Source organism: Pan paniscus, chromosome 11 (assembly GCF_029289425.2).
Source record: "Pan paniscus chromosome 11, NHGRI_mPanPan1-v2.0_pri, whole genome shotgun sequence".
Classification (NCBI taxonomy): domain Eukaryota; kingdom Metazoa; phylum Chordata; class Mammalia; order Primates; family Hominidae; genus Pan; species Pan paniscus.
The window spans coordinates 7,645,352-7,669,487 of record NC_073260.2 but is presented as its reverse complement, the minus strand read 5'-3'; the positions used below and the strand labels follow the sequence as shown (position 1 = coordinate 7,669,487).

The 24,136-nt window shown below is 43.4% G+C and overlaps 1 protein-coding gene across 13 annotated transcripts in view; it reads right to left on the bottom strand.

Annotated features, from left to right (window-relative positions):
• The window catches only part of RAPGEF1 (Rap guanine nucleotide exchange factor 1), a 162,482-nt gene that overhangs the window by 108,561 nt on the left and 29,785 nt on the right, over positions 1-24,136 (bottom strand). For 8 of the 13 annotated variants that reach the window (XM_008975968.6, XM_034929335.3, XM_034929340.3 and 5 more), the window contains exon 1: positions 23,365-23,631. The exons of the other annotated variants lie outside the window; for them this stretch is intronic. In XM_008975968.6, coding sequence (XP_008974216.1) covers positions 23,365-23,428 — 64 coding nt within the window. In that variant the 5' untranslated portion in view covers positions 23,429-23,631. Of the gene's footprint in view, positions 1-23,364; positions 23,632-24,136 lie in introns of those variants that run through there. 13 annotated transcript variants of the gene reach the window in all.

Below are 24,136 nucleotides of genomic sequence, written 5' to 3'. Positions count from 1 at the left end.
AACTAAATGGGTATGGCTGTGTTCCAACAAAACTTTATTTATAAAAACAGACCACCGACTGGATTTGGCCCATTTGCCATCCCTGCTTTTAAGAAACAGCATTCTGTTCCAATGCTGCAGACAACTGGCTTTGTGGGTCTCCGACAAGGATTCTCTGTGTGATTTTGACTATGGGCAATTGGTGCTGTGTGGACTTTTCAGACCCAACCCCCCACCTGTATGGAATGCAGCTCCACTACACAACTGGGCAGCCACACAAGGAGCTGCCCAATCGGCCTGAAATCAACACAAAGTCACCATCCAGGCTGTCCACAAGATGCTGGGTTCCCTCTCTGTTTGAATAATTTTTTTCTCCCACAGACTTCCTTGACCTCCTAGATGGGGTAATGAGGCCAGAGCTCTCTGCATAGCATTCACCTCTCTGTGTTGTAGGTTACATCCACTGCCTTTGTTTTCCACCTGGCAGTGAGAGGATGCCTCCTGGAAAAGGCAGGCAAAGCCTCTATATTGCTCAGTGCCCAGCACAGTGCCAGAGACTTAGACAGTCCTCATTAACATCTGCTGATGAAGTAAGAAACCGGGTTTCAGTGTATGTTTCTCTCAGCCCCAAATGTTTTACATTCACAGTACTTAAATGTAACTACATCGTCATACTATAATTATTTAGCTGAACTATGATGGCGTTCTGATGAAATGGAAGATCTAAAATAAGTTGACTGCTGAGGTGTTGAGGTTCAAAACCACACGAAGATAATGAAATAAAATTACCAATAGGATCCGTTATGTTAAGTCAAATGTTATGTTAAATCAAATCAACACCAGCCTTTGGCTTCTTGACAATACTGGAAAATTTGAGAATGCAAGCCTGGACAACAGACTCAATTCATAATCAATCAGTAATCTTTCTGAGTGGCCAATCAAATAACTTGCATACAGTTTTTTTTTTTTTTTTTTTAGAGACAGAGTCTTGCCCTGTCCTCCCCGCTTGAATGCAGCGGCACGATCTCAGCTCACTGCAACCTCCACTTTCCAGGTTCAAGCAAATCTCCTGCCTCAGCCTCCCAAGTAGCTGGGACTACAAGCGTGCACCACCACCCCTGGATAATTTTTTTTTGTATTTTTAGTAGAGACAGGGTTTCACCATCTTGGCCAGGCTGGTCTCAAACTCCTGGCCTCAAGTGATCCGCCTGCCTCAGCCTCCCACAGTACTGAGATTACAGGCGTGAGCCATCACACCCGGCCTTGCATAGAATTCCCATTCACTCCTCCCCAAAAGTCTGTTCTCAACTGAGCATGTTTTCCTTAGATTTCATTTTTTAAAATGCCTCAAGAGTAAGGTGGTCCTTGGCTTTTAATGGGAAGAAGTAAAGGAAACGCATGGAGGCAATGCAGCCACTTGTATAACCAGCCTCCTGTGATTCCTTTAGAACTCAGAGCAGCCCCTAGGTTGGTGCCAAGGAGGACAAGTTTAAATGTAGCTGAAAACACTAAATGCTTAATCTTCTCTCTCACCACGCCACACATCCCACGATCCTCCACCCCCATGCCTTAAAAAAATCAATTTTCATATAATGTTCTATATAAATGGGAAATTAACCTGTCAATCTTGATACTCCACCATCACATGGGTCTCAATAGTTTAATAACAAAACCCTATGGGCTGTGAGGAACAAGTGTGTTACCCACGTGAAGATACACAGCATAGCAATTCTTCTGTAAATCATGTGAGTTGCTCATGGATGGAGGCTTCCCGGAACCTCTGAATGAGAAGCATTTTCATTAGGAGCCCAAGTACCCAAGAAAAGAAAGAAAAATGAGCCACAGCCAGGTCTCTTGACCTTTCCAAGGTTAGTTCGTGCACAGTTACCTGCCTGGGCAGAGGTGCTTAGAGGAGATGTGCTGGAGATGCCGTGCCAGATGAAAGGGAGACCTCTCTCAAGGTGGAGAATTGTCCCTCCAAGTCACTCCCTTTAAAAGCCCCCAAATCCCACAAGTTAAGAACTTCAGGAAGAACTGAAGTCAATTATTCCGAGTCTGTGAACACCTCCAGTAAATGGTTTACACTCTGGTGTTGAATAAAAATGGAAAAAGCCCTAAAAGAACCACAATTCACTGTTTATACGTAAACCAAATAAACAGCAACAAGTGTCCTGTATTTCTTATCTCAGTGGATGTTAACTACCCATTAACATAAGCCAGGAACCTGGTGGCATCCTTGACTCACTTTATACTGCTAAATAAAATGTACAAGGGCCTACATTTCTGGCACTCAGCTGGCTACTTTGAAACTCTGTAAGAAATTTACATCTATAAAGGAAATCTCCATTTTGTAAGGGCTCTGCCTCTCTGCACCCTGAATCACTAGAAACTATTACAATGAAGAAGGCAAGACTCAAATCTACATAATAAGCCTGTGGCTGGGTGTGGCGGCTCATCCCTGTAATCCCAACATTTTGGGAGGCCAGGAGTTCGTGACCAGCCTGGGCAACATGGCAAAATTCTGTCTCTACCAAATATACAAAAAATTAGCTGAGTGTGGTGTAATCCCAGCTACTCGGGAGGCTGAGGCAGGAGAATCACTTGAACCCGGGAGGTGGAGGTTGCAGTGAGCCAAGATCATGCCACTGCACTCCAGCCTGGGCCATAGAACGAAACTTCGTCTCAAAATAAAAATAAAAAACAAGCAAACAATAAGCTTCACCTTGGACCACTGTGTCTTAACTGGGATTCCCACTTCACCCCTTTCTTTGTCTTGACAAATAATGGTGTTTAATTTTATGCCTTTGAGATGTCAATTTTTAAACTCGTTTCATCCAAGAGTCATCTTTTTGGAAGGACAGATTTAGGGTTGTCTGGCTAACAACTGCTTAGGGTGATGGAACAGAAAATGGAAAGATTAATGGTTTGAAATATAAAGAATCATATTTAACTTCTGTTTCTTCGATGCTGTGATTTTTTTTATACCTGTCTTGTTTGTCAACAAAAATAAAATAATGTAAGATGATGGGGCAGAGGAAGGACTGATGACAGCTGAGTTCTTCTGAGAATCTGTCTTTGGGCAGGTACGAGTTCAGAGAATGCCTCTCCCTGCATTTGTTGTATTTCAAGTACATGCAGCTGGAAGTGATCAATATACTAATGCGACATATTCTGGAATGGCATTTCCTGAACTCCTTCACTGATTAGTTTTAAGAAGCATTTCAAGCATAAATATTAAGAATGACTAAATTAGGTGAATGTAAAGGGGATAAAGGTTTATAGATGGATTAAATCATAGTTTCAAAAATCCTTTTCAGTAACTTGAAATCTTTTTTTTTTTTTTTTTTCAGAGATGGAGTCTTGCTCTGTTGCCCAGGCTGAAGTGCAGTGCTGTGACCTCGGCCCACTGCAACCTCTGCCTCCTGGGTTCAAGCGCTTCTCTTGCCTCAGCCTCCCGAGTAGCTGGGACTACAGGTGCCCACTGCCATGCCCAGCTAATTTTTGTATTTTAGTAGAGACGGGGTTTCACTGTGTTGTCCAGGCTGGTCTCCAACTCCTGAGCTCAGGCAATCTGACCGCCTCGGCCTCCCAAAGTGCTAGGATTACAGGCGTGAGCCACCGTGCTTGGCCAGTAACTTGAAATCTAAAAGTCAAGTTATGTTAAGTAATAGTTATGAAATGTCTGAGTTGTTTCTAAATAAGTTAAAATACTGAAACATTAATATCTGAATATAAATGTAAAGTATATGTATTCTGGCATCTTGTTTTTATATGGCATAAATTAAATACATGCGGGCCTTGTGAGTCTGTTAATAAACATGAAAAAAACTGTATTAGGGCACATGTTCCTAAAAATTAAGAAATGGTGCTCATGTACAAAGTGCTGATATAAAACAGTTTAAATTTGCTCACTCCCTAGTTTTCACTAGAAATTAAGGTTACCAAGAGTTAAAAAGTCTAATTAATAGATGACCATTAAAACTAGAAGGAAATAACTCTGTATGTGAGGGAAATAAGATACTTTCTAAATAGGAAGTTATAAAGAATGAGACTTTGTTAAGGGAAAAAGAAAGTAATTTTTTCTTTCTACAGTAGAGTGACGGTTCTTCCAAAACGAGAAAGAGAAACATTAGAGGACAAAACAGAATCAATCAGGAAATGGTAAAAGGTTTGTGGAAGATGAATCTTGTGAAAGGAATTTTATGTTTGATCAAGCTAAAATTAAAAGGAAATTATTTATAATGTCCAATTTTTTTCTAAAACTTTATTTTTCTAAAAATTGAGCATTAGTATCAAAAGTACACTGATGGGTCAGGCATGGTGGCTAATGTCTGTAACCCCAGCACTTTGGGAGGCCAAGGAGGGCAGATCGCATATAGCCTAGGATGTGGAGAACAGCCTGAGCAACACGGCAAAACCTCATCTCTACCAAAAAAAGGATACAAAATTAGTCAGGCATGGTGGCATACACCTGCTGTCCCAGCTACTCAGAAGGCAGAGGTGGGATCCTGGGAGGTGGAAGCTACAGTGAGCCGAGATTGTGCCACTGCACTCCAGTGTAGGTGACAAAGTGAGACCCTGTCTCAAAAAAATAAATAAATAAAATAGAAAGATGCTAATGCAAAATAGAATTTGGTTCTCTCTTAACACGAGGTTATCAAGGTCATTTTAAGTCTTGTTATCTACAGTTAATTGCTTTGTTCTGATGCTTGTCCCAATGCTTTCTTGGAGTATTGATTTACTCTTAATAAGAAATAGTGAAAGGTTTTTCTTTCTTTCTAGATAATTGGCCTAGGAAATAAAGATTTTGTGTTTTATCAAGACAATTTCTTGCGCTTTGCATTTTCTTTTATTAGGCCTTTGATTACTTAAGAAACGTGAGTCTTCTCAATATTAAAAGAGCTAAATTTTTGCTGACAACTATGTAACTTACTGTATTTGCCTTCTGAAGTCTTTTTCTTATCACTGGTTAAATGAACAACTATTATTTCCACAATGACATGTGATACTATTTTAATTGTTTTAAACCTGTTGATATTTTTGACGAACTTCTCAAAATCAATTTTAGATCAAGTCTCTCTGACCTCAAATTCACTTTGAGGTTTCTCAGTTGGGCCCCCAGAAAACATCAAAGGATGAGTCTCTCACCGTGAAAAAGAGAGACATTACTCCAATTAGGCTTATCTGATCATCTGATATGCTGTCAGTCATAATTTTGGTTATCATGTTAACTTGTTGTATGCCACAGAAACAGCCAAATTTCCTTGTCAACTGATCATTATTATAATGAACCCTCATCAGATCTCTAATCATGGTCGCTTTAAGTCTTGTTATCCACAGTTAATTTGCTTTATTCTGATGCTTTTCTCAATGCTTTTTGCAAGCAACTATAATCCTAAAATGTTGTGTTTTCAAGGAGATTCATGGAAAGGATGGAAAGGACTTTGACAAGAAGAGGTCTCTAATAACTTTAAGATCATACCATTGGACTGGCTAAACATTTCCAGAACTCTAATAAAGAAACTGATGGGCTTGTGAAACTACTGACCAAGATCAAGCAGAACAAAAATTAATTACATGAGACAGAATAAAATGATAAATAACAATTGTGGGTTTTATGGTTTTTAATTTGACATATTGCTGGTGTTTTATTTCTCAGATTAAAAAAAACACCTTTTTCCTTATATTAGCTTTCAGCAATTTGGTAAAGTTATACTCTTATGAACAAAAACGAAATATTTATGTTTTCTCCCTACCTAATATCTCCAGAATTCGGAAATTATTTGTGACTCTTCTTATCTTTGTGCTAATATAGTTATTTCCATTAAGTTCAATATGAGTCTGCTCTCATAACAGAATATAGTTGGAAATATCAGTTTGGCTTCCTAGCTTTGAGAGTCCTTTAAAAGTCCAATCTGAGATTTCTTATCCAAAGTTCCAGCAAAGCAAACTTTGTGATCAATCACTAGCATTACTGCAGCTGTGTAAATAATCAGGCCAAGTTTGACGAGACTAAGCTCATTTTGCAAAAAAATTCACCTCGCTTTGATTATCTTTAGTAGAAATGAGGGTGACTGTAGAGAGAAAAACTATGTTTCAGAAGAAAAAACTATAGTACACCTGTTATTAGATTGTAGCCCTGTTCGTTGTTTTTTAGTTTTTACTATTTGTAGGCTGGAATGGATCCGGAATTCTTCTACTTTCCTATTTGGAAACATCTGGCTACAACTCTCCAAATACGCACAAGAACTGCTCTGTCCCAGAAGCCCTACAAGCTGGAGCTTGACAACTCCATGTATATTATGAGGGACAGGTCTCATACCTGATATGTGGGCCACAGTGAGTTCACCCAAACACCGGACGTTATAATCACAGGCAGTCAAACTGCAAACCAGGACAAGCTGACAACTTCATGCTGTGGACAGCTTTTCCCAGGACATCAGAACAAGATTCTTTATCATAATGAGGCTCTGACTCCTCTTGATTTTTCCTTGCTTATGCCTACCTTTTTCACTTGGCAGGATAATGCTACATCGCCGGAATTGCACAATCAGTAGCTTCTACAGAGACTTGATGAACAAACGGATCTGTCATGCCAAACCTAGTCATGGGATGGTAGGTAACAGAAATGCTACCTTCTAGCCACAGGAAATAATCTGCACAGTTGCTAATGCTTCTTGTTGCACATGGATAAACCGAACAAACAGGCTGCTTGGCTAAAACAGGTAGATTCCCCATCTGGCTCATTATTTGATCTAAATGATTTCAGTTGGTTTGGTTCATGGGGACCCTGGCTAAGGGGCATACTCCAAACTCTTGGTATTATCATCCTCATAGTCATTAGCCACAACGGTAGTCTCCCTGGTGCACTGTATCCTCTCAAAAAAGTCTTAAATGTGCATATGCAGCCATCTGCTGAATGGTAAATGTTCTCTCTCTGGCTGGAATAATGGAAACTCCAAGAAATGCATGATAATGAGGACACCCATGAATGATGTGTTAAGATTTAAACCCCAAAATAATGATGACGGAGTAGTGCTGATGCCCTAAGTTTTGGTCACACTGTCTCCTAGGTGAGAGCATGACAAAAAGGGAGAAACTGTTAAATTAAATTTATAGGAGGTCATTGGTTTGAACTGAGCTCCTGCAATAAGCCCAATAGACCAAACCAAAATGGTGTCACTCACGCTCAAGTTCCATACCACTAAGCCAAAATAAGATTTTTATCTGACCTTCCGAGAAATCAGGAGAGAGAGAATAGCCAAATCCCCAAACAGGCCAGTTGTAGCTGGCATGATAAGAAAGTCCCCTCTGCTTTAACCTTTATAAGAAAAGTAACTCTCAAACAACCAATCTGCTTTTTATTTTCTGTTTCTGCTTTCCTCAGTCCTTTTCTTTCTATAAAACCAACCTCCTCTGCTTGGCCCATCAGAACACTCAATTCTATTCAAGTGTTGCTTAATTCTGGAATCACAAGTAAAAGCCAATTCAGGTCTTTACATTGTTGTAATGTTGTCTTTTGACAATACCTTTCCAAACCCCAGATCCCATCCATTCCCAAGTCCTCTTGGAGTTTCCATTATATCCAGGGAATCTGTCCCACTGCCACCACCCTTATCTGCCTGCAAATACAAGGCAGCTTAAGAATTCCATTCTTGCCATTCCGAGGCTTTCTCCCACTGCAGCCAGGGCAATCTCATCAATTTTTCAAAGCACAAATCTCGTATCCTCTCAATCAGTTTCTCTCTCTCTCTCTCTCCAAACACTTAATGACTATTTAGCTTGAGATTGAGTTTAAGTGTTCTTAAACTCAAGGCTGTGACAGGCCCTACAAAATCCATCTCACCCCCTCTCCCACCTCTGCCTCAGGTCTCTGCCCACTGTTTTCTCACCTAGACAGTATCCTCTCCCTCCCCAAGGGCCCACCTCACATTTCACCTACTTTACTCTGACTTACCCTTCAGATCCTAGCTCTGATCTTTCATGGTATTTACTAGTCTGTAATTACAGGGCAAGGGCTGGGGGCAGAGGAATTCTGCCTTTTTCAGTCAGGGTTCCAGCAGAGAATGAGGCCTAATACCCTAGGGCATGCATTAGATGTACTGAATGAACTTCTCTCCCAAGCATCCAGAAAGCATCAGCTGTGTCACACTCCTGGAAGAGCTGAAGAGCTGAACAAATAGTCACAGAGTTCTGTGTTGTGTGGTTCAGATGGGGAACCTAGGTTTGAAAAGCTTTGTGCCAAATACTACTTGACACAGAGTAGGTGCTCAAAGGTTTGTTAAAATGAAACAGAAATGTAATCTTGCAATGAACCCAAGGCTGGCACGCTCTCGCTCACTCTGCTGCAGTCACACTAGATTCATGCTGTTCCTTCAATACCTACCAGGTCCCCCTGCCTGGCATGCCTGTGCCCCAGGTATCTGCTTGGCCAACTGCTTCACCTTCTCAAGACTGGACGCAGATCTCACCTTTCAATGAGGCCACCCCGGACACTCTCTTTAGCTCTGCAACCTGACCCCACGATCCCTGGAATTCCTGATGCCCCCTTATCCTCCTTCCTACAGCACTCATCACCTTCACACTTTCTTTTTTTTTTTTTTTATACTTTAAGTTTTAGGGTACATGTGCACAACGTGCAGGTTAGTTACATTTGTATACATGTGCCATGTTGGTGTGCTGCACCCATTAACTCGTCATTTAACATTAGGTATATCTCCTAATGCTATCCCTTCCCCCTCCCCCCACCCACAACAGGCCCCCGTGTGTGATGTTCCCCTTCCTGTGTCCATGTGTTCTCATTGTTCACGCACTTTCTTTACATGCAACTCACTAACGGATAATGTTGACAGTCTATTGTGTATTTTCACCTACTAGCAATATAGGTTTCATGAGGATATCTGTAACCCAAGTGGCTAAAACAATGCCTGGCATGCAGCACATGTCTAATCAATGTTCATTAGATAAATGCATGAACGTGCTTCTTCTGAGTTACCACTCTCTCGTAATTCGGAAGCACACAGGGACTGCCTGGTTCCAATTCTGTAGATTCTTTAGCTCAAATCCCCGCCAATGATTAGAATGCTTCCCTGTGTCCGGTTTCAAATTCCTGAGGCAGAACCAATTGACCCGGCTTGTCTTCCCAAAGCAGGCCACACGATAGAGGTCAATGGTAGCTATCCATGGATGAGCCATTTAGTGTAGAAGGGCCTCTTGGCACAACCGAAAAAGAGCAAAGCCATCTGAAGCTATTCAGTGTGAAAGCAAAAGCTCTCCCCAGATTGCAAGCGCACTGCTGTGTTACAGCAGAGGCCACACTGGGTATCAGTGGAAGCAGGGGCATCAGGAGCGAGTTGGATCAAGCTAGACGTTTAGCTGCCAATCCTAACCTTAGTGGGGGCTGCTGCCAGGACTGAGTGGTGTACCTCAATGTCTGGCTCACCCAGAAGAGGTGCATCACTCCCTCAGGAAACTTAACTGTCCATATGCAGCCATCTGCTGAATGGTAAATGTTCTCTCTCTGGTTGGAATGATGGAAACTCCAAGAAATGCATGATAATAAGAACACCCATGAATGACTCTCCATAAACAGATTTGTTGACAAGTGTAACCAGCAAACATTTAATAAAAAATCAATGTAACTCTGCAGGCAAGCAGGCATTCTTTAGAACTCCTCACCGCACCCCGTTCCCTGCTGCAGATTTTATAATGACCTGAAAGGCAGAGTGGCTGACACAAGCTGGATAGTTCTGGCTCAGGAAGATGTCTCATGAAGCTGCAGTCACCTGAGGCCTGACTGGGGCTGGAAGAGCTGCTTCCCTTCCCTGTGGGCTGCTGGCCAGAGCCACAGACCCTCACCTGTGATCTCGCCTCACCACAGGACAGCTAGTCTCCCCCCAGAGCAGGGGATCCAAGAGAGACAGGCTGGCGGAAGCTACAACATCTTGTATGACTTCTGCTGTATTCTACTGGTCATAGGACCAGCCCTGATCCAGAGAGGGAGGGGATGACACCTGAGTGTGAATACCAGGAGGCGGGGATCCCCGGACCATCCTGGAGAAGACATACCACAGTCTGCTCATGTAGACAAAGACCTATTTTTTAAGGGCCCAGAGCTAACAAAAGGTTTTTACATCTTAAAGGGCTATAAAAAGGAAAATAAAGCAGCATATGTGACAGAGACCACAGGTGGCCTGCAAAGCTTAAAATATTTACTATATGGTCTTTATAGAAAAAGTCTGATGACCTCCGATGTACACTGTACTTTACAGATGATTTAAGGGATCTTTCAAGGCTAATTCTTCCTCTGTGCCATGTTCTCTTTATGCTCGGACTTTAGAATCTATCTTCCAAGTGAGCAACTCTATTGAAACAGGTGCTCAGCGAACTGTAGCTCTGAATATTATAGTGGCAAGCACTAAGAAATGAACAGCTCATCATAACCTGAACAGAAAGATAATAATCAACAGTTCCTTGTCCATAAGTAGGTGTCTGATAAATACAAACTCAGTGAATGAATGACTAAATGGATACGAAATACTACAAAGACGCATCTTGAAAGTATGGAGCTATCATGACAATAAAAATATCTTTAACCAATGATTTACAATATAAACACAACAACATGTGAAGGTGCTATAATAACATTAACAGCTGAAATTTATCGAGGGCTAACTCTATGGCAAGTATTGTCAAGCATTCTCGTATTCACGCCTCATATGCTGAGGCAGGTGTAATTAGTTGCCTTCATTTTACAGATGAGCAAATTGAGGCTGACGGAAATTAAGTAATTTCCCCTGGATTACACTGATACATAAGTAGCGGGGCTATTTTCTCTTAGCAAACTACATAAAAAAATAAAGAGCAACTCTGCATCCTGAATGTCATGCCTGAGATGAGCTTGCTGAAAGCGCAGCAGAGACAGCAGCCCTCTGCTGGCCCAGGCTTCTCCTCCATCCCTTCTCGCTCCCTCCCTCCCTTCCTCACACTCAGCTGGCTGGGATCCCAACCCAGGGACTCCAAGAAGGGCCCAGCTCCAGGCTCCCTATGTAAGCAAGGTCACAGAGACTTGAAATGGGTGATTGAACCTAATTACTCACTGCTCTGCTCCCTCTATCCAAAGAGAGCTTGAAAACATTTTCACTGAGGTCTTTGCTGAGATTGCAGACTCAGCACAGGACCTGCCTCCTGCTTTCCTAAATGAGCGAAGTGGCTTGCAGCGGCTCTAGCTCTGGGGCCAACAAGGTTTTGACGCTTGAATTAGGAGAGGGCAGAGAGAAGGCTGCAGCTCTTGCAGCAAAATGCAGGGCTATCAGGTATACACCCAGGACACACTGCAGCCACTGCAACAGAACAGAACTGAGCTCTAGGCCACGGGTTTCCTAGGTGGACATAAAGAGATCTCATTCTCCCTGAATGGCCTTGGAGATGGCTCAAAGTGTCCACTCTTCCCAGATTCTTGCACCTGAGGGTACAGGACTTGCTCAAGACTATACAGCCAGTGGCAGAGACAAAGTTCCCTGATGCTAATTCAAACTTTCCCACATTTTGGATTCTGCTCTTGGAAAGCTTGAAGTCCAGTTAGTTGAAAAGACAGTTGATTATGACAAGTTCTGGAGGGAAGAGGACCTGGGCAGAGGGAACCTGGACTAGAGGCTGAGTGTACCTGTGTCAGGGCCAGAAAGACAGGGGCCAGGATAAAGGCAGACAGAGGAAGTCAGAGGCCTGGAACAAAGTGGGGCGTGAAGGGGAACATGTGTGACTATCTGGACAGGAGAGTCAGCTGACCAAGGACAAGGGCAAAGACTGTCAAAGGGCACTGAGGGACCAGCTGAGAGCAGAGACATGAATCTGTGTCAATAACACACCACTGTGGCCTCAATGGGATTCTCATAAATACAGCTGTCCAATCCCCACACAGTAAACATGCAAGCCACAACAAGATGATCACCTCCCTCAGTCCACCCTGATTATGAGATAATCATCATCCACAAAAATATTATTCCCATGCCTAACAAGCAAAGGGAGGAGGGGCCCTCTAGTCTGCCCTTGTAAACAGACACTTGCAGGAAGGGAAAATAGGGAAGAAAGGGGCTTTGACGTCAGAGACCAGTTTAGGTCCCAATGCTGCCACTTACTAGCTGCATGATCTTGAGCAAGTTACTGGATGCTCAGTGACCTGGTTTTCTCATCTGTAAAATCACAATCATACTACCTACCCCAAAGAACTCTTGTGATGATTGAAAGCAACATGCTTAGCTCACAGACAGCTGTGACAAATTGTTTGCAGTAATGGCCAAACGATTCCCTGCTCCTCATACCCACAGCTTGGCAAGATGACTTTGCACTCTCCTGTTAGAAGGGCGGGTAGATAGAGGGGGCAGGTCTCTCTCTCCCTTCCCCTTGAATCTGGGCTGGCCTGTGGCCTGCTTTAGCCAATGAAATAAAGTGGAGGTAACTGTGCGGCTTCTGACCTGGGGCCTCAGGGCTGCCCCCCTTCCCTGACCAGGTGAGCAACCCCACCACGGGAGGGACCCTGGGCTAGCCTGCTGGAGGCCCAGGGATAAGCCCTCCCAGCAGCTGATTGTAGACACTTGAGGAACCCTAGGCAAGACCAGGAGCCCAGCAGCCCAGCCTGAACTGCCAGCTGCGAAGAAGTGTAAACTAGGTGCCCAGTTGTTATTTAAGCTCCCTAAATAGCGGGGTGATTTGTCAGCAATGACTGTAAATACTCAATGCACCACAGCTGATAATCAGGACGTCTCTCTCGTCCGGCAATTCTCCTGGTCTTGAGTGATGTTTCCATCTCTACCAGGTCATTCCCATCAGCATTCAACCTTGCCATTATTTCACCCTTTATGAAAAAACTTTCCCTTGACCGCAATACCCTTAACAACTACCACCTTGTGTCTTCACTCCCGCTTTCAGCAAAACTCCAAGAACGCCCATGCTCCCTGTGGCAAATTCTCCTCTGCTCATTTGACACTTTCACACCCAACACTCCACCGACACTTTTTTTTTTTTTTTTCTGAGGTGCAGTTTTGCTCTTGTTGCCCAGGCTGGAGTGCAATGGCGTGATCTTGGCTCACTGCAACCTCTGCCTCCCAGGTTCAAGTGATTCTCCTGCCTCAGCCTCCTGAATAGCTGGGATTACAGGCATGTGCCACCATGCCTGGCTAATTTTGTATTTTTACTAAAGACAGGGTTTCTCCATGTTGGTCAAGCTGGTCTCAAACTCCCAACCTTAGGTGATCCGCCCGCCTCGGCCTCCCAAAGCGCTGGGATTACAGGCATGAGGCACTGCGCCTGGCCCCACTGACACCTCTTGTCAAGGTCTCCAGTGACCACTATGTTACTGAATGCCAAGGCCAAGTCTTGGTCCTCACGGGATTTGACCCAGTCAGCATCATGTGTCACCGAAGCCCCCTCTCTGCCTCCTCCTCAGGAATACTTTCTGCAGTTGGCTTCTGAACACCAGTCTCCTGCTTTCCCCCTACCTTCCTGGAAGGTCTTTCGAGGTTTCTGCTGGTGCTCCCTCATCTCCTCCACCTCCTAATGCTGGAGTGCTCTGGGGCTCAGGCTTTGGCCCCTGCTCTTCTCTGACTTACTTGCTGGTATCTCACCCAGTCTCATAGCTTTAAACACCATCTTTATGTCAACAACTCTCAAAAAAGCCTACACTTCTTTTCTGAACTCCAGATTTTTATACTCCAGATTTTAATGGCCTAATGGCCACCTCCTTGTAGATCTCTGACAGGCACCTCAAACTCACTCTGTACCCACACAGCCCCAATCATCCCCCACAATCTGTGCCACTGAAGCTCTCCTGCTTCGAAAGTCAACCTTCCGATGCTCAGGACAAAACCGCTGGGGTCGTCCTAGACTACTCTTTCTCTCTTGCACCCCATACTCAACCCCTCAGTAAATCCCACTGGCTCTCCCTTCCAAGTCCTTACAGTCATCTCAAGGCCTGGCTTCATCTGCCATGGGTCTCCAGCCTCTGCCCTAGTCACACATTCCCAGGTCAGGGCCTCTGCGCCACCTCTTCCTTTTCCAGAGCACGCCTGCCCAGACATCTGCAACACACAGGCTTCTGCTCCTTATTTCTGATCACTCTCCCTTTCCATCACATGTAAAACTAACAACCCTCTTCCCCCGTCCATCCTGTCCCCTTCCCTGGCTCCTCTATATGATACCTGTCATCCAAAAGCCTACATATTATACTTGTTCATATGTAAACTAAAAACTCCAGAGGGCAGAGATGTCTTATTTTCCTCATTAGGTATCCCCCGTGCCTGGAACAGTGGAGACATAGGACCTGTTCAATAAACATTTGTTGGATGAATGAACATCCAATCAATAAATGAACAAACATAGAAACAATAGAATTTTTTTTAGTACAGTGTCCCATTTAATAGTAAAGGAAAAATGCTGAAAGCCTCTATAGTCAATCATGAGGTTCTACAAACCTTCCACTGTCTGTTTTCTCCTTATTACAGTGGTGAGAAGAAGAAGGAGGTCTCCATTTGCATAGATGGAGACCTGAATGTGTGTGTGCTGGAGAAGCCAGAAGGCTCGCTGAGCAACCCCAGTCAAACAGGAGGCTGCTTGTTCGTAGCCTGCAAGTGAAGAATGGTTTTCATATTTTTAAATGATTTCACTTTAAATCGTTTTATGGGTATCTACATAATAGTCTTAATTTTGCTTCTTGGGCCTGCAAAGCATAAAATATTCATGACTTGGCATTTTTAGAAGTTTACCAACCCCTGGAGGCAAACTTCTCGGTAGTCCACAAGGCCCCCTGAAACAGTTACCCAGGTATTTCAGCAAAAAGTGACATCTGAAATCAAGTGCCTTAGAAGCAATCAGTGAAAAGTGATTGGAAAAGTGATTAAAGTGGCCACTGGCCATGGCTATTATCTAAAATAATGGTGACACCCTCTATGCAGCTGGGAAAGAAATAGCCAAACACGGAAATGTATTTTACGCACGTTCCCAGGGTAAAGCATATCCGAAAACCAATGGCTACGGATAGATATTGTTCTAAATTTGGAGGTATCTGATGACAGAATGAAGTTTCCTTCCCTTTTCTTACCCACACCCAAAACTACACCCATACTTCTCATGAGAAAAATTCTGTCACACTTAGGGTTTCCCTTTCCAACATCTGATCTTTCACTTAAGAAAAAACCGATTTCCAGGACACTTTAGTTACATGTCAACTGCTCCCAAATGGAAGCTCCTAATATACACAGACCTTTCAGTGCCATGCCTGGCAAATAGGAAGCCACTGGCATTATTGTAATACTGTATCCCAATATGTTATTATTGTATCATTGTTACATATATTATTGCATCATATGTTATATATGATACAATACATAATGGATTGCATATACAATATATTGAATATTCTGTAACATGTAAATATAAAATCATAACATATACAGTATGTTGTATGGTTTTATATTATTACATGCGTTATTATATCACTGTTATATTGCTATCCTAACTTAGGAGACACAAAGCCACACTCTAGCTGCAGGGCTTCAGACAAGTTACTTCACTTCTAGAAGCCTCAATTTCTTCATTGGCAAAATTAGGGAATAATTTGAGATTTTTACTCTTCTCTTCTAGCTCAAGACGTCTGTGATTCCAAAGTCATGTTAAATAATCTTTTGTTTACCTTTCTCTCCTACCCTGAACCAGTTTATGACTACATCCCAATATGGCCTCTAACCTCACTGATGAACCAATGGCCTTGTCCGTTCTATTCACTCCAACGCCCTGACGTTCTGCACTAGTTGATTCAAACTACCCTCCCAGCAAACTGTTTAATATATCTATTTTCCTAACAATTGAATTGATGCTCTTGTCATCCATATGCAGTTAGGGAAATGGTTAGCTCTCTACAGAAGCAGCGAAGAGGGATTGCTGGGTCATTAGTCACGCTGCCTAACAGTAAGCATTACATTAACAATGTTAACAACACTTCTGGGCTCACTCTGTCTCTTTCATGTGAAGAAACTCAAGTATTTAATAATCATTGCTCTCTGGAAGGCAGAAGACAAAAAGTTGTGATGGTAATTGGGTACGCTTAAATAAAGCCTCATGTCTCCTTTCTATGAAACTCAGCACTTGAATGAGATTGAGTCAAGCCCAAAGCAAATGACTGTGGGAAATTAAATTTTATAACAAAATGGATTCTTAACACCGATAATGGCTTTTGAACTTCCCATACCCTTTCTCTGAGTCCCGTGCCATCAGATAATTCATCAAAATGGTGTTTGTAAGTGTAGTTTAAGTTTTACAAGAGGAACGATTTCAAAATAATATTCAGTGCTGATGTGCTTGAGAGTAACTGGTAAATTTATACATCACTCATGAAAATGCATCACTTTTGGAAAACAACAAGCAAGATCCTTAAAGCTATTTCTATGTTCCTGGCTTGGGAACTTTACACTGGGAACTTATCCTAAGGACATCATTCAACAGAATCACAAAACTATATTAATGAAGCTACTTACTGCTGCCTGACCTGTAAAGAGTGGAAATAATTTCGATATTCAACAGCAGGTGAATGATTTCATAAGTTATGGAACAGTAACATGATGGAATGTCATAGTCATAGCAGTTATTAAGACCACATAGAAGCATAAAATTAAAAGAAAAAAAGCAAAATTATTTGCATATGATGACAATTCTATGAAAAATATGCATCGTGCAGCCGCTCTGAAAAAGAATAATGGCACCGACTAACACTTTTGCTGCCTCACTATGTTTTAGGTCATTCACTCATTCATTCATTTTAAGACAGGGTCTCAGTTCACCCAGGCTGAAGTGCGGGGAGGATCACCTGAGCCCAGGAGGCAGAGGCTGCAGTGAGTCATCACCATGCCAGTGCATGCGTGCCACCACGCCCAGTTAATTTTATGTTTTAAATTTTTTTGTAGACAGGGTCTCACTGTGTGGTCCAGGCTGGTCTTGAACTCCTGAGCTCAAGTGATCCTCCTACCTCAGCCTTCCAAAGTGCAGGGATTATAGGTGTGAGCCATCATGCCCGGTCATTTATGTCTTTTAGGCTTAGCCACTCAACATGCATTTTCTTGTTTGCATTTTGTCCATTTGTTCCAATGTTTTTCTTTAATAATGTAACATCATTTCAACCAAAATTAAATGTAACTTCTCTGTATATGGCCTAAAAGTAATAACAATAATAAACTGACTGGATACTGACTGCACGCCAGGCACTGTCCTAAGCACTTTGCATGGACAGACTCCTTCATCCTCACAACATCCTATGAAGTGGGCCCTATTTGCAGATGAGGAAATTGAGGCCCAGAAATTAAGTAATTTGCTGAAGGTCAGCCAACTAGAAAGTGGGAGAACAAAGACTCCACCCTGGCACCTGGGCTCCAGAGTTCTAAAGAAATTTTCAAAGAAATTCAACGCCATAAAAAGCACTCCTATGATCCCTCAGCTCAGCCAAGCTGATGCTGTCTAAGCAGGTACTGAATGCTCCAGGAGCTAGCACATATGAAAGGCAGTGACCACTGCTGATGGTCATTGATGCACAGCCTGCAAAGGGTCCTTCAAGACCATCAGGCATGCGATACCTTAAGCTGAGAGACAGAAACAGGTGGAGAATTACCCAAACTCACACAGCCATTGGGATTGGGATGAAGCCAGGCAGATAATCCATGTCCATGGATCTGGTAAATCCAGGGTTCTCTTTACTATGCAATGCATAACAAGAATCACTAATATTCATTAAATGCTCGCTGTATGCTAAGGGCTATAACCCCTTTATGTGAATTATCTCATTTAGTGCTCACGGTAGTCCTTCAAAGTACGCATTATTATTAATCTCATTTAGAGATCAAGAAACAGGCCTGGAAATGTGAAGTAATTTGTCTTGCCTTACTTATTAGCTAGAAGGCACTGAGCCAGTGGTTATTGCAGCACCCAGCCCTTGTGCATTCTGGATCAATATTAATTAGCTGGCACACGGGCATCCAGCTGCCCCAGATGCTACTTAGCTATCTAGTGTGCAGAGGCAAGTCTAAACACCTTTGCTGGCTGGAATCCAAACATTTCTAAATTTGCCCCTATGGCAGAGCAACCACTGGCATTTAAAACTGAGGCAAATCCTTAACTCACCCCCTGCCACCCCCAGCCCCACCTGGGCCTGCCAATCTGCTTCCAGCACAGCAAATCCCACAATCTGCCAAGGTCTGTGGGCTGAAGCTTTTTATACTCAGCTCTTCTACTAAGGGTGTTAATTTCATTCGCTCACACCCACACTGTGTACAAACATGCAAATCATTAACATTTCCATTTACCAGGCTGGTATGGCCTGGAGCTGCTGGGATTTTTGAAGGAGATAACAATTCAATTTGCAATTACTGCTGCAATTTTTAATTCCCAAGGAAACTTCTGTCAGTGCTGTACTCCCGAGAGCCAAAATGAACACTGTAAGCAACTCTTCAAATCATTTCGAAAGAGAGGGAAAAAAAGAGAGGAAAGGAAGGAATGAAAGGAAAGGAAAGAAGGAAAGGAGCCAGTCAGGCAGGGTGCCTGCCTGCCTGCCTACCTCTGGGAGGGCAGGATTATAAGCCTATTTCAGAGAAGTTCAATTTAGCTCTAAATTTCAAAGTTTCCTCCAGCTGTATGAATCAACAACTAAATGTTGATTCTTTAGGAGGGGCTTTTGTGAAGTAATATTTGCAACTGAACAATCATCAACACATTTACTGTTTGTAAACTCAGAATTGCTGTGGGATAGAGGAAGGTGTACCTATTTTCATTCTCCAATGTTACTACTTTGGGCAGTTAAAGGCTAAGAATGAACATTTCCAGGTCCCAAATAACCACCTGCCACCTTCCAAGTCCCAAAGACACCTGCTGGCACTGGTAACTACTATTTATTGAACGTCCACTGTGCACTGTGCACCAGGAACCACCATGCCCTGCATAAGCCTACCCTTCTTTATACCAGCAGGGAAACTGCAGCCAGGGAGCACTCACAGAGGGCACATGTGCCAGGCACCGTGCAAGTGCTGGGGACAAAACAATGAACCCTGCGACTGCCCGCCCTCAGGTGGTTTACAATCAAGTGGTAAACAGATCAATTAAAAAAAAAAACCATGGATGTAAATTAAATAACACAATAAGATGCAGTCATTTGGAACAGGCCACTGTAGACGAGGAAAGCGAGGGCATTTGGCCTTAGAAAACGCATCTGTTCAAGGTCAGAGAGCAGGCTGGGCCACAGCTCTGGCTGGAACTCTCAGGGTCACACTTGAGCCACTGCCTCGTCCCACTCCCCATCTTATTTTTTTCTGTTTGGGGCCTGCTGGAACTCACTGCGGTAATACAAATGAGTCAGATTTCTCGACCACGAGAAGCATCCATTAATGTAAAAAACATTTTCTTGTTTAGGGTTGGTCCTGAGAGCTATCAAAAAATAAAAACCAGAACCATAAGTCAGACAGTATAATGGTCCCCTCATCGGGTGTGTGTCCCACACTGTCTCAAATCACTAGAGAAGCTTCTCTAGCAGGCATCAAATGCTCTGTAGGGTGACAGCAGGTGGAGGCTGTAAGACTCATGTTTTTCACACTAGTGTTCTGCCTGTGCGGCTTTTCAACTCCCCAGGTGTAGGACATGGAAACACACGTAAATGATCTAAATGGCAGATAACAGTTTCCTTTAAATTTGCCTTTGGAATGCACTCTGGGCCTGCCCTTCCTAATCATGATCATCTTTGGCTCTGGTTAAAGTCTTATTCTCCGGAGCTCCTAACACAGGGGAATCCGGGCAGAAATCAGGGGCCGCCTGGTCTGTCCCAACTGTCTGTAGCAAATCCACATAATGATATGCCCAGGATTCCCATTCACTTGTTCCTAAACTAGACACAGACCATGCTACTTTGCCCTGGAACTTGGGGCCATCATCCACCCACCAAGATTTCACAACCACGTTGAATGTGGGCTGCAGGTCAGGGTCATGGTGGTGCCCTGACATTCTTCTTCTTTTTTTTTTTTTTTGAAACAGGGGTTTTGCTCTGTCACCCAGGCTGGAGTGCAATGGTGCAATCTTGACTCACTGCAACCTCCGCCTCCTAGGTTCAAGCAATCCTCCCACCTCAGCCTCCTGAGTAGCTGGGACTACTTGCGTGCGCCACCATGCCTGGTTAATTTTTTGTATTTTTGGTAGAGATGGGGTTTCGCCATGCTGCCCAGGTTGGTCTTGGTTTCTAACTCCTGAACTCAAGTGATCCGCCTGCCTCGGCCTCCCAAAGTGCTGGGATTACAGGTGTGAGCCACTGCACCCAGTGTGCCTGGGAATCTTTAATTCCAGTTCGTAAACACTGTTCTATAATCCCATTTCCAAAACGTAAGCAACCTTTCAAGAAAAAGACAAATGAACTGTGAAGGACCACTCCCTATCCCTGTTATTTCGGCTCTTCAGCAGGACACGATGCGCTATGAAAAACGGCTCTTCCTTCTGAGATGGACTTTGGACCGCAGTCCCCGGGTCTATCAGCCCAAACAAACAAAACCCTATGCGCCAAAGATGTGCTCCTGGTCAGTGGGGCCTGTGAAGGCTTAAAAACCAGAACTGCTCTGTTCTCTTCTTTAATCTCCAACTCACTGTGGATCTTGAAATCCCTACTACCAACAGTGGTCCTACCACTCTTCTCATTTAAATTACTGAACACAACTAAACAAAACCACAAAATAAAACATCAAACCTGTCTGTATACCCAGCTGCTCCCAATGAAAATCTTCAGACATTTTAACTCATGGTTTTCTAAGGAGAACCAGAGACAATCCAAACGTAAGTAAATATATTAAATTTCTATTCTAAAAGTGGTGCTTTTAAGTAGTTGGATCAATGCTGATTTTCTCCTGGCTGGCTGGAGACACCAGCCCACACGGTGCTGAATTCAGAAGAGTACCGCATCTTGGTCTGCTTCAGTAAATACCAGTGTCTGCTAAGGCCCATTCTGAAGACACTGTACTATGACACAGTCAGAACTGGTTCTTTATTTTAATGTGTAAAAATACATGAAAGAAAGTGTAACAAACCTCATATATCGATGACCTGGACTCTAACACTTGTTAAACTTATCCCATTTTGCTTATCTTAGGTCCCCATTTATTTATACAGTATATTTTGCTGAACCTGTTTATTTTTTTATTTTGATTTTTTCTTTTTTGAGACAGAGTCTCTCTCTGTTGCCCAGGCTGGAGTGCAATGGCATGACCTCAGCTCACTACAACCTCCGCCTCCTGGGCTCAAGCAGTTCTTGTGCCTCAGCCTCCCGAGTAGCTGGGATTACAGACGTGCACCAGCATGCCTGGCTAATTTTTGTATTTTTAGTAGAGATGGGGTTTTATCATGTTGGCCAGGCTGGTCTTGAACTCCTGGCCTCATGTGATCTGCCTGCCTTGGCCTTCCAAAGTGCTGGGATTACAGTATTGTTTTTAATTGGAGAAAAGGCATACAAATTTATTAACGTGTATACAGGGAAAATCACAGAGTGATTATGATTTTAGAGAGTAAATTATAGATAGCATAACTCTTCACCCTTAAATACTTCAGCATGACTATTCAAAAAAGCACACAATCCTACATGACTCAGCACCGTTTCACACATAATCACATGAGCAACAGTTCCTCATTATAATCCACCATGGAGTTCATATTCAAATTTCCCGAACTGTCCCCCAATGTCTTTAATAGCTGTTTTGTTCAAACTAGGATCCAATGAAGGATTGCTAAGGAGCACCCTTTCCAAAGTAACATGTTAGACAAAAGAATGACTCACAGAAAGTCAGAAGGGCTGGAACCTGACAGTAAATTAGCATCCCACCTACTTTCTTTTTAAGAGAAAATGATCTATCATTTGACAAAGAGCAACTGCTCTTAATATTTCCATGCATTTTCTTCCAGTTATTTGTTTTCTTTTCATAAACACACCCATATATGCAGTTGTGAAAAAACTGTCTTGCTACTGATGAAATGCTACCGCAACTTCTTCTGGCAAGAGGAGGCAAAGACCTGGTGAAGTCTCGCATATGTCATCTCTGGCATGCCTGCCAGCCGGCCGGTCTCCTGGGTCAATAACTGTGATAAAAGGCCGCTGAGTGCGTCAACAGACTGTCCTGCACTGAGACACTATTAAAGGTCCTTAAACTCCAAATGTACCACTGCACTGCTCTGTGGCCCTGCCAACTTCCTCCTCCTCAAGCTGACATGACCCCAAGCCCTAGAGAGACAGAGTAGGTGTTAAGAGAGGCTGTTGTCCCACTTCCTGGGTGTCCAGGATGGATAAATGAAAGATTTTACAGAAAGTACCTTGAAAGTACTTTGGAACTTTTGGAAGTGCTATATATTTAAAAGCTGTTAATAACATTATCTAAATCAAAAAATATCACAAAAGCCTCAAACTCCTAGATATCAAAGCTTTGACCTGGGATATTTCTTTTTCTTTCTTTCTTTTTTTTTTTGAGACAGTTTCACTCTGTCACCCAGGCTGGAGTGCAGTGGCGCAATCTCGGCTACTGTAACCTCCACATTCTGGGTTTAAGCGATTCTCCTGTCTCAGCCTTATGCCTGTAGCTGGAAATACAGGTGCCCACCACCACGCCTGGCTAATTTTTGTATTATTAGTAGAGACGGGGTTTCGCCAGGTTGGCCAGGCTGGACTCGAACTCTTGACCTCAAGTGATCCGCCTACCTTGGCCTCCCAAAGTGCTGGGGTTACAGGCGTGAGCCCCTGTGCCTGGCTGACTTGGAACATTTCTAAAAAAGTAAAAATGTTCGGCCAGGCGCGGTGGCTCACACCTATAATCCCAGCACTTTGGGAAGCTGAGACAGGTGGGTCATGAGGTCAGGAGTTCAAGACCAGCCTGGCCAAGATGGTGAAACTCCATCTGTACTAAAAATACAAAAATCAGCTGGGCGTGGTGGCGGGTGCCTGTAATCCTAGCAACTCAGGAGGCTGAGGCAGAGAATTGCTTGAACCTGGGAGGCGGAGGTTGCAGCGAGCCGAGATCATGCCACTGCACTCCAGCCTGGGCGACAGAGCGAGACTCCATTTCAAAAAAAATAAAAATTTTCAACAGACACATACTGCACCAAATGAAACATCTCGAGCTGAACTAAACTCTCAGCCAAACCAAGCCATCATATTGAGAGAGGAATCATCTTATTCCTCAGGAGAATTGTGAATTTTCTTGAAATCGTGTTGGACTACCTGTGCTTTCTGCTCTGGAAGGTGATTCCCCAGGCACTTCAGCTCTGCTGCTGGGCCAGTCTCTCGGAGAAAACTGCCTCCTTGCTTCTTCCTGGAAAGGAAGCCCAGGGCTTTCTTACCTTGTTTCCAGGGGTACAGATGACTTCGTTTCAAGGGCTTCTGTTTTTCAATAGCATTGCCCATTTTAAAGCCAGAGGACACAGGGCCCTTCCCAGCCCCAGCGTCTTTCTAGAGCAGCAACTGAGGACCGAGTCACTGGCTGAAAGGGGATCATCTCTTGGACATCCCAAAACACCCAGCGGCAGAGCCCAGGCAGCCTCACAAAGGAAGCCTGAGGAGTCTCATTCTCAACAGTCTTTGCCTTCTGCCTTTCAAAATCCCTTTGGCCCCAGGGAGGAAATCAGAAGAAAGGGCTTGTTATCGCCCTACCGGTGCCTCTCAGGCATGGTCTATATTAAGAAGCTCTTTCCTCAGCATCCTTTTGACACTTTATTACTCATCAGCACAACAGCGGCTTGCAAGATGAATTTTATGTCCAAATACTTTTAATACCACTTTTCTCCGCAGGAGAAATGGGGAATCAGGTGATCAAAATGCTGAAAGTCATAAATGAACCATTCTGGGGCATGCCAGGAGAAACATTTTCATACAGACCCTTATGCCACGCCTTCTATTTCAGAGTCCCACGCTCAGACCAGTGTGCACCATGTAACAAGTACTGTCAGAGAAAACAAGCTGATTTCACTAATGTTTCCAAGGGAAACACAGAACGAAACAAAACATCAAAACACTGCTACACCTCAGTCTCCAAAGAAGAAAACACCTTGGGGACAAATACAGCTAAGAATTTATAACCCCAAGCTCCAAACTTCCACTGCACTTTGGGAACAA